Source organism: Fukomys damarensis, unplaced genomic scaffold (genome assembly GCF_012274545.1).
Source record: "Fukomys damarensis isolate Sample0158 unplaced genomic scaffold, DMR_v1.0_HiC HiC_scaffold_37, whole genome shotgun sequence".
Lineage (NCBI taxonomy): Eukaryota > Metazoa > Chordata > Mammalia > Rodentia > Bathyergidae > Fukomys > Fukomys damarensis.
The window spans coordinates 10,002,796-10,013,398 of NW_022900949.1; the positions used below are offsets into that span (position 1 = coordinate 10,002,796).

Genomic DNA, 10,603 nt, shown 5'->3' on the forward strand with positions numbered 1-10,603 from the left:
CAACTACATAGAGACCCTGTCGCAAAAATACAAAAATAAACAAAAGAAAATATAAACGGGGCTGAGAGTATAGCTCTGTGAAAAGGCCCTGGGTGCCTTCCTTGGTACAGGAAGAAAAAGACCAAAAGAGCCCCTTTAGGTGAGAAGGGGTGTTTCATGCTTGGCTGTCCTTATCCCAGGTGACCGGATAGAGCTCCCAGCTGGGGTCCTAGTGCCCAGAGCTCCCCAGGTTGGGGGACAGATTGTGCAGCAGCCAGGGGACCTCAGAGGGGAGCAGTGAAGTTTGTGTCTGTCCTTAGTGACATCCCCTGCCCTGTGTCCTAGGAACAGCTGTGCCAAAGACCTCACGTCCTTCGCAGCCGAGGCCATCGCCATGAACCGGCAGCTGGCCCAGCGCGAGGAGGACGCAGCCGAGGAAGCGGCCGCAGGGCAGGGCCCACCAGTCGTCATCCGTGCTACCTCACGCTGTCTGCAGCTGTCCCCACCGTCCGAGTCCAAGCTGGCCCAGCGGAGGCAGAGGGCCAGCCTGTCTGCCGCCCCTGTGGTCCTGGTGGGAGACCACGCATGACTCCTTCCTGGCTGCCCCTGTACATAGGTCGCCCCTGCCCCATCAGATCTGAAAGGTTTTTAAGCTACGGCCAGCAGGTGCCAGGGCTGCCCTCCCCTCTGGCTTCTTCCCCAGGCTGAGCTCAGCTGGGGGTGGATTTTTATAGAAGGTTTTGCTGTTCATTTTTTTCCCTCTTTTTCCCCAATCCCTCTCCCATCTTTTGTTTTTATGTGTTTTGTTTTCTTTTGTTTTGTTCCTTTTAACAATGTTCCAAACAAGTGCCCGGGGAGGAGAGCGGAGGCCTCAAGGCTGGGAGTCCCCCGCCCCCAGCCCCCGTGATGTTCACCTGTACTGTGAAGGTCTCCACCCCGTCCAGTCACCTGAGTCCCTGCCACCTCCCATGTCACCTGCCTCCAGCCACTTTGCCGTCTTCCAACACCAGTGGGGCGCACAGGGCCCCCAAGCCCCCTTCCCAGCCCTTGGTATTTTCAGGAATGGCCCCCTCCATAGCCAAGGGCAGGGGGTGCCCCATGTCTGCAGGCAGGGTGGACAGCCACCCACCCCTATTCCTGAGCTCCTATCTGCCCCGTCCCCGAGAGTTGACAATCGGGGTTTTTCCCAGGCCTGTCTGAGCAGGCCCCTGCCAGCTGGTCGTGGCCTCTGACCTTGACCTTATACGACAGCTGACAGGGGTCACAACCACCCCCAGGACCGAAGCTGGAGCCTCATGTCTGCCATGCATCTCTGTCCCGAGCTGGCCCCAGCAAGGTGGATGGGGGAGCTAGGCAGGTGTCCATCTGCCAACGTGGGGCCCAGAAGTGTCCCCACTCCCTCTGGGCACCTTAATGCCCCTTCTCAGGGCTCAGTATGGCCACAGCCACATTCTGCCCCACACTGCCCCTGGGTCTGGCCTTTGGAAGCTCTGCTGGCCCCATCCCTGGAGCTGGACCTGGGGTCCCCCTGAGGATTCCCCCATCCTGCTCCCCCCAGGGCAGCAATTTGGCTGTGCCCTCATTCAGGAAAGTGGCTGCAGCTGCCTCAGCCTCTAGTGGGCCACCCAGAAATGGTCAGGGAGGGTCCCTGGGTGCCCCCCTCGTTTTCCCCAGCTCTAACCAGGCACCTGGTCAGCCTGCCTAAGTGCAGGGGAGCCTGGGCCACTCCTGTCCTCGGCTGGCCGTGAACTACTATGCAATATGAGTTCCCATTTTCTACGTGCACGTGTGGCCCTGCAGGTTGGGGGGGCACCTGGGCCCCGATATGCCCTACCCACCCTGGCCCAGGGTCTGCTCAGGTGTCTGGGCCAGGGCAGGGCCGCCCCCTTGGCCTCCAAATCCATGGTCGGGATTGTTTGTTGTGTTTAGTTTTTTTAAAAAAGAAAACAAAAAGTATCATCTGACTTGCTTCTCTGTTCTTGAAGAATACTTGAATGTCGAGGGGCCTTATGGGTAGGGGGCTGGGACACTGCCCAGCCCACCTCTGCCCTCCCCAAGTCTCGTACGATTGTCACAGTCTGGCGGCAGGCAGGGGTGACGTGTGCCCTCTCCGGCCCTCTGCCTGCCTGTATCCGTGGACTGGCCTTTCCAAAGACCCGGGACCCATGGTCCTGCCTGCCTGGGGGTTCTCAGCTTTCTTGTGTAAAAGAACAAATGGACCTTTACCCACTGCAGGCATCGTGACCACTGGACTCCAGAACACAGGGCAATGAGCAGCTTCTGATTTTTGTGTATTTTTCTCCCGAGAGGTGAAACTGCCCCCCCACCCCCCTTGCCTCCACGCTGCGACAGAGGACCGGTCAGAACCGTTACTGTGAATGCGTGGATGACCCTGCTGCAGCGGCGATGGCTGGGGAAGGGGACAGCCACTGCCAACATTGGCATGTTCAAGAAGACACGCTTCAGAAATTTTTTAAAAAGTGGGACGAGGACATCCAAGCACTTTAAACAGCGTACCAGGTGAACAGACAGAGCTCAGAAGTTTTCCTTTACACCAACTGTCAATGCCAGAATTTTGTATTCTGTTTTGTAAGGATTTAATAAAAGTAAAAAGCCTGGCTTTCTCACTGCTGCTTCTGCCGGACCAGGCCTGTGTTGCAGTGACGAAGTGCAGTGTGAGTTGAGTCTGGAGGGTACCACGGGCAGTTTTCTTTCTGCCGGGGTGGCCAGGACAACTGAGAAGGATGAAAAGGAAAAGCTGGGTTCTTGGGCCAGGGATTTAGCTCAGTAGTTCCTCTGCCTGCGTCGCAAGCACAAGGTCCTGAGTTTGATCCCTGGTACCAAAAAAAAAAAAAGCTGTGTTCTTAAATGGCCGTGGTGGTACATCCCTGTCATCCCAACTTTCTGGGAGGCTGAGGCAGGAGGATTGCAGGTTCCAGCCCAGCTGGGGCAACTTAATGATTTAGTGAGAGAAACCCATCTCAAAAAATAGAAAGAGGGCTGAAATAGGTAGTTTAGTGTGAAGGCCTGGAGTTCGATCCCCTATACTGGGACTGGGGGCTGGACTCTTCTGTCTCCCTTTACCTAGGGTAGGTCCCCCCCACTGATCTCAACGCCTAGTGACAGTGATGGGCTCTCCATGTGTTTTGGGCTTCTTCCCAAAGTGGCATTTTGGAACCCGCCTTGGGCCCAAGGAGACACCCCCAGGTCCTAGGGGAGGGGACAGCACACTGTCCTTATGGAGGTAGACATTGTCATGGTCACCAAGGGACAGTGGATCTAACCAGTTCTAATTAAGCTCCTGCTGTATGGAGGCCTCTGAGCAGAGGTGTGGGGACAGCAGGTGAGCTGGACAGCCAAGGGGTGGTGGCTTCAGGTCCTGGGGACAAGACTGGCTCGAGGGCATTTTGGAGGCTAGAGTTGAAGGGACAGTGTAGCGTAGTGGTTAAGGACAGCAACCCAGCTGAAGGTCCAGACGCCCGGCATGCCTCCATTTTTTTTTTTTTTTTTTGTACTGGGGATCGAATACAGGACCTGGCGCCTGCCCTGTTAGGCACGGTGCCACTGAGCTAAATCCCCGGCCCTCCATTTTGGACCCGTCCATATTGGATTCTGAGAGCCACCTTGTGAAGTTTCCAACAGGGCCAGGCCACACAACAACAGAAGGGACGACGCAACCACTCCCAGGACGGAGGGGGCAGGGCTTGGTGTCTGGAGGGGAGGGGCCTTCGAGCTTTGGGCGTGGCTTGCAGAGCGGGCGTGGGTGGGGCTTGAAGCCTGGCCAGATTTGGCCTGAGGCTGGAGGGCTGGGCCTGAAACCCGGAGGTGCGGCTGACCTGTACTTTGGATGGGTGTGGCTTGCCGGAGGCGGGGTTAGAACCTGGGCGGGCGGGGCTCAAGCCGGATGGGCGTGGAAGGAGCGGTTAACCTACAGACTCGCTGGACCCTGGACCGGACCCAGTGTGGTGTGGGGGACTTGCCAATCATGCACAGGTGGGCCCCAAAGAAAATGGGGACCCCCTGCAGCTATTTATTTTTGGTGATACTGAAATGAACCCAGAGCCTTCACATTTAACTTAGTAACTAAATCCCAAGCCCTTTCATAAAATTTTTACAGCCCCCCGCCCCCCGCCAAGTTGCCGGAGCTGAGCTTGAACTTGTGATTCTCTTGCCTCAGCCAGAGCGCCGGGTGACAGGACTGTCCCCGTCCTTAGCCCCATCCACTGGCACGTCCTGCCACCTTTTACTTGGCTGCCTAGATCACAGGCCTGATCAGACGTGATCTGGATGTGACAAGCTCCAGCAAGCTTGCGGGCGCTTCTTCCTCAGCTGGGACGTGTGGCCCTGAGCGCCAGCTGGGCACCGGGCTATAACTGGGCAGCCCTGGTCACGTGGCCTAAGAAAGTCTCCTGGTTCCTCCAGTTCCGGGATTTGCCTGCCACTTTGCAAGAAGACAGGCGTAGGAAAGGGCGGGCTCAGCCGGCTGAGCGGAAACCACAAAAATAAAATGTAGAGCAATGGCTCTGAGGACAAGCTGTCCCTGGCAGGCAGCAGGGGCAGAGAAAGTTCAGTGGGGAAGCCTGGCAGGGCCCTGCAGGGTGTGGTGCTGCCTGGGAAGCAGAGATTGGGCATGTGGCACTCCCATGTGCGCACGCGCGCACACACACACACACACACACACACACGTACACACATGCGCACACATACACACTCAGGCCAGGACAGGAAAGGGACAGGGAAACAGGCCAGGGAGCCCTGGGGATGGCGGGGGCACGAGGGCCGGGCAGAAAGCAGCTGTTCTTCTTAATTCCTTCCGTTCTTCCTTCACTCATCATCTGTGGGGCAAACACTCTGAGATCACAAACAGTTGTCACAGCTGGAAATGGTGACACCTGGAATCCTGGAACTGTAGGAGGCTGAGACAAGACTATCGCAAGTTGGAGTCCGACCTAGGCAATTTAGGGACCTAGCTAGACCCTGTGTTAAAATAAAAGAAGAAAGAAAGGGGCCGGGTGTGGTGGCGCACACCTGTGATCCCAGCACTCGGGAGGCTGAGGCAGGAGGATCGCTGTGAGTTCAAGACCAGCCTGGGCTACAGAGTGAGTTCCAGGTCAGTCACAACTACATAGTGAGACCCTGTCTCAAAAAAAAAAGAAATAAAAGGAACCATAATCAAAAAACAAAAAAAAAAAAAAAAAAAAAAGAAGAAGAAAAGGGCTGAGCTCCAGCAGGAAGGCCCTGGGTTCCATCCCTAGAGCCAAAAAAAAAACAAAAGAGAGAGAAGAGAATAAAAGGGTGATTTGTGGCTTGCACATGAGAGCTCCTGGCTTTGTCCCCAGCACCCAGGAAAAGAAAAGGGGGGCAGGAGGCTTGTGTGCTGTGAATTTTGCCCAACTAACATTAAAGCGCGGCCATGGCACGAAGCCTGCACACAGTAGTGCTCGATAAATGCGCTGAGGAATGACTGATCAGCTGCAGGGGCGAGGCCAGCAAGATGACCCGCTCCTCCTAATCACCGTGGGAAGCCTCCTTGCCGATCCCCTCACCTTCAATCTCATCTGCAATCATCCCTGTCCCCAAAGTAAACCCCACGGGCTGCCGTGGTATTGGGCTCACCCGGAAGGAAGAGAAACTGGTTTAAGGTGAAGCCTAGGCAGGAATCAAGTCAGACAAGAAGCCAGATTTACCGCATTGGCCAGGGCTGGGGCAGAGTGAACGTAGATGGACCAGGAGGGCCGGATTCCATGGTTGGGTCCAAGAGAGGTTGGGGTCTGCCCCACCCGCCTGGCTCACACCTGGGGTTTGGATGGATGAGTGGAGGAGCTCAGTAGCTTTGGGCCGGCCGTGCAGATTTCTTGTGGGATGCTGGCCCTGGGATCCCTCCTCCGGGCAGTGCGTCTTCCCTCGACCGAGTGATCTTTCTTTTTCCTTTGCAGGGCTGGAAACAGAACCCAGGGTCTCACGCATCCCAGGCAAGTACTCACCACTGAGCTACAGCCAACCTTCTGGGTCTTTTGTTTTGAGACAGGGTCTCATTAAGTCGCTAGATTGTGGAGCCTAAAGATGGCATCCTCCAGAGTGAGGGCCGCTGCGGCTCTGCGGACGGACGAGGGTTGATGGGCTGGTTGCTTTTGTCAGGAAAATGCCCTGCACTGCACCCGAATGAGCTGAGAGAGCACTTTGCTGTCTGCATGGCTATATGCGAAAGTGCACTGTTCCCTTGATAAAGGGAGTGGCTTTCAGGCCGGCCTCAGACTGGAGGCCAAGGTGGAGAGGCAACTGCAAGGTGCCTATGCTGATGGCCTGCGGAGCCGGTGGGAGCCTGTGAGAGGGAGAGAGGGAGAAACCGCTGCGGCTACCCCAAGAAAACTTGACCTCTAAGAGGGTGAGCAGCCAGCCAAAGCACCACCGGACACAGGAGGTGAGCCGAGGCTGTGTGAGAAGCCATCATCGGCAAGATTTCTGCGGGGATGGCGGTGAAGAAAATTCCATGCCACCCACCCCAAAATGTGGACCTAGCCCTTGGCAAACCCTCCGCAGTATCAAGAGCTAACATCCAAATGTGATTCACCGGGAGGAGTGCATCCTACAGAAAGATGGGATGGCGCGAAAGATGTCCCAGGGCTCTAAGTCTTCCCTGTACTTACAGCTTGTAGAGACTTCATTAAAAGGAGAAATTGCCTTTGATCCCAGTAGTGCCTGTCATTTGTGGTTTGTGATGGAGGAGATACTAACAAATATCTGCTGGACTGGAAACCCAATCGTAAAACTAACACCAGTTCGTGCTTCCGCTGAGCAGTGCCCTGGCTTTCTTGCCTAAAAACAGATCATCCACTGTGATCTGGAGCCCAATAACATCCTGATTTCCTCAAAGCAGATTGGATACAAGTGACTTGGAACCCTGAAAGTGGCTGACTTTTTGTTTTTGTTTTGTTTTGGTCCCCAGGATTGAACTCGAGTCCTTGCGCTTGACAGGCAGGCGGTGGAACCACTGAGCTAAATCCCCAGGCCCAAAGTGGCTGATTTTGGTCTAAGTTTGTTCAGCCTCGGGGGCGGAACCCAGAAGAACCTGTCAGGGTAAAGAAGGGTTTCCTCGCACCACAGGTGGAACAGATTTCTACACAGCCCCTGAACTGTGGGAAGGAGGCTCTACAGTGAAAGCGAACGTCTTTGCTCTGAGGATCAGTATCCAGGCAGTGCTAGAAAGGGTCACAGTGATACGCACAGAGACAAAAGAACTCGTGGGAAGTTATGTAAAACAAGGAACTGAGTTTGTTGGCCTGTTGGGGAGGCATTTTTGGAAAATCCCAAAATGGAACTGTTCATTCCTGTGGAAGAAAAGTCTACGAATAGGAAAACGAGGGCCGGGGATTTTAGCTCAGTGGTTCTGCCATCTGCCTCGCAAGCGCAAAGACCTGAGTTCAATCCCTGGTTCCAAAAACAAACAAACAGTGACACAACAGTATGTGGCTGGAAAAGAATACAAAAACCCAGCTCCACATTCTAAGGGTTTAGCTTTTTTGTGGGATGTTTCTTTTTCTTTATTTTTCTGAATTCAAGCCGGTCGATTCATTAGTAGGTTTGAAATATGTATTACCAATGTAAGTATGACGATTTTTAAAAAAATGACCATTGGTAGAAGAGTGGTGGGAAATTTCTCTTAAGAGCTAGGAAAAGAGTCCAGTTTTCCGAAAATGTCACTTAAGTATTTTAGACATTCCTCGTTAGTACTAGGCATTTCCGTGGAAGAAGGGGTTCGCGTGCTCATGATGCCACCTTTGAAGCTTTGTAAAGGAAACAGATATACACACACGTATATGTAAGTATGTGGATGTGTGCATTTTGGACTTCATATGAAGAAAATACCACTTTTGTTTAAAGTGTTTGTTACAGGTTCAAGTTTTTGAGATTTACTCATGAAATTAGTGATGAAAAATAAATAAACCTCCCCTCATCTCCCTCCCTCTCATTAACAATATTAAGATTTTTTTTTTTTTTTGGCTTTTTGAGACAGGGTCTCACTATGTAGCGAAACTGACCTGGAACTCACTATGTAGCCCAGGCTGGACTGGAACTCACAGCGATCCTTCTGCCTCAGCCTCCTGGAGTGCAGGGATGACAGGCGTGCACTACCACACCCGGCTCTAAGATTTTTTTTTTTTTTTGGGGGGGGTAATAGTATACAGTTTGTTTTGAAACTATCATTTTGGAGGGGCTAAAATTATGAGTGAACATAATTTAAATTAAGCAATCCAGCCGGGCATGGTGGCGCACGCCTGTAATCTCAGCACTAGAGAGGCTAAGGCAGGAGGATCACTGCAAGTTTGAGACCAGCCTGGGCTACACAGTGAGTTCCAGGTCAGTCTCAACCTCAACTACATGGTGAGACCCTGTCTCAAAAAACACCCGCCCCCCAAAAGGACTGCTCATCTCACCCAGGCATGGTGCACACACCTGTGATCTCAGCACTCTTGGAGGCTGAGGCAGGTGGATTGCAAGTTATAGCCCACTCTGGGCAATTTAGCAACTTAGCCAGACCCTGTCTCAAAATAAAAAAGAAAAAGAGTTGGGGATGTACCTCAGTGTGAAGGTCCTGGAATTCACCCCCAGTACTGAAAAAACAAAGCAAAACAAAAAGAAAAACCTGCTCATTTCATATAGTATGGGACTCAAAATGCAGGCACTGACCTGTCCCAAAATGAAGGTCCAGTAGTACCTACTGTCTCAATGGGCTTTGGTGGCCCTTTTGTGTATCCAGCCAGGTCTAAGTTGGCTTAGAGACACGGAAGGCACAAACCTACACTCTGGTACAAGCTTTATTAAGTGGAAGAAAAAAGAAAATCCCAATGCTATGTCTCACAAACAAAAAGAACAAATATGAGGACCTTACATTTGCAGGCTTTGAGCCAGAATTTGCTACTGTCTGATCGGACGAGTCAAAGCGTGTGAAGACAGGGAAAGACAACTCGCCTCACTTTGGTGCAAGCATCAACACTTGCTTAACTAAGCATGAGCCTGAAAACCACATGATTCTCTTGACCAACACCTGAAGAATTTTCCAGAAGATTCTGGAATCTTCCAGAATATTCCTAGGCTTTAAAAAAATTTCCCTGACTAACAATTTCTGGAGGAGTAAAACAGTCAGCCTCACACAGTTTGTAATAACTAAAACTTGGAAACAGCCTGTTGCCCATCAGTTAGAGACTGGATAAAGAAGATGTGGTTTTTCTATAAAATGCAGTAACTACTCAGCCACAAAGATTGAGAAACTACAGTCATTCATAGGAAAATGGATGCATATTGAGGCCGTACCCTTAAGTGAAATAAATAAGACACATGTGTGTAAATAATGAATTGTTTCTCTGGTGTGAAAAACTAAAAGTGTAAATAAGATCCAAATGTGAGGGCCAGGGGTTTAGCTCAGTGGTTCTGCTGCCTGCCTTGCAAGTGCAAGGACCCAAGTTTGATGCCCGGTACCAAAACAAAAACAAAAACCTTAAAAATGTGAAAGGGGAAGGGCTACAGGTGTAGGGGAAATGGGAAGAGTAGGGGAAAGGAAATAAGGGACAAGAAAAAATATGAGAAAAGGAAAAAATGGAAACAAAGTCTCTATAAATAGGGGAGGGGGTGAAGGGAGGGCAGAGGGATGGGGGAAAAATGAGATCCAAGATCTGTCATGTAAATATACAAGATTCCAATGATAAATATAACTATACTGTATACCTAAAAAATATCAATAAACTCAATGAAAAAAACCCCAAACAGTCAACAGTCAACCTCAAAGCTTGAAGAGGATTTGGCTGGTTGGTCTGTATCCAGATATACAGAGCAAACCCGGGCATGGCGGTGCACGCCTGTAATCCCAGCACTTGGGAGGCTGAGGCAGGAGGATCGCTGTGAGTTCAAGACCAGCCTGGGCTACATAGTGAGTTCCAGGTCAGTCTCAACTACATAGTGAGACCCTGTCTCAAACAAACAAACAAACAAACAAAAACAACCAGATATACAGAGTAAAATTTGCTCAACTCAGTGATAAAAAGAGGATAAATGATTTTTACAGACTCATTTTCCTGTGAATCTCATAGGTTGTTCTATTTGAACAACTTTAGGTCTTGCAATTCTAGTTCTTCCTCTTGACTTATTGTTTGGGGGACCAGGTTTCTCATACCAGACTCCAAGTCAGTGACTTGTGGGAAGGTGATATATGAAGACTCTCCAAGAAAATTCAAATACACACACACACACACACACGTATATGTGTATATGTGTATATATGTATATTTGTACCGGGACAATGATAACTTTCGGGAGTGATTCCACACCCAGGCACCCTGGGTGTCAAGACTGGAGGAGCTCCTGGCCTGGAGCAGGGGGAGGCCAAGGATGCGGCTCAACCCTGCAGGGCTTGGGAAGCCTGCCCTGGAGAAGAACCTGGATCCAGTTCTGACAGAGGGACCTTGTGGGGCAGGGCAGATCCAAGAAACACAGGAAGTTATTTTTCTTTCTCTGCTTTTCCTTTTCCTTTTTCATTCTTTACCTCCCTCCTCCTCCTCTGCCTCCTCCTTTTCCTCTTCCCTTCCTCTCTCTCTCTCTCTCTCTCTCTCTCTCTCTCTCTCTCTCTCTC

At 51.4% G+C, this 10,603-nt stretch overlaps 1 protein-coding gene and 1 pseudogene across 4 annotated transcripts in view; both read left to right on the forward strand.

Moving 5' to 3' along the window:
* The window catches only part of Mknk2 (MAPK interacting serine/threonine kinase 2), a 13,957-nt gene extending 11,351 nt beyond the window's left edge, over positions 1–2,606 (forward strand). The window contains exon 13 of one of the 4 annotated variants that reach the window (XM_010634898.3): positions 514–2,606. In XM_010634898.3, the coding sequence (XP_010633200.1) occupies positions 514–568 (55 nt within the window). In that variant the 3' untranslated portion in view covers positions 569–2,606. Of the gene's footprint in view, positions 1–324 lie in introns of all 4 variants that reach the window. The other 3 variants (XM_010634897.2, XM_010634900.3, XM_010634899.1) reach the window with 3 other exon arrangements.
* A 3,436-nt stretch (positions 2,607–6,042) lies between these two features.
* Positions 6,043–10,603, forward strand: part of LOC104869778 — a 14,427-nt pseudogene continuing 9,866 nt past the window's right edge.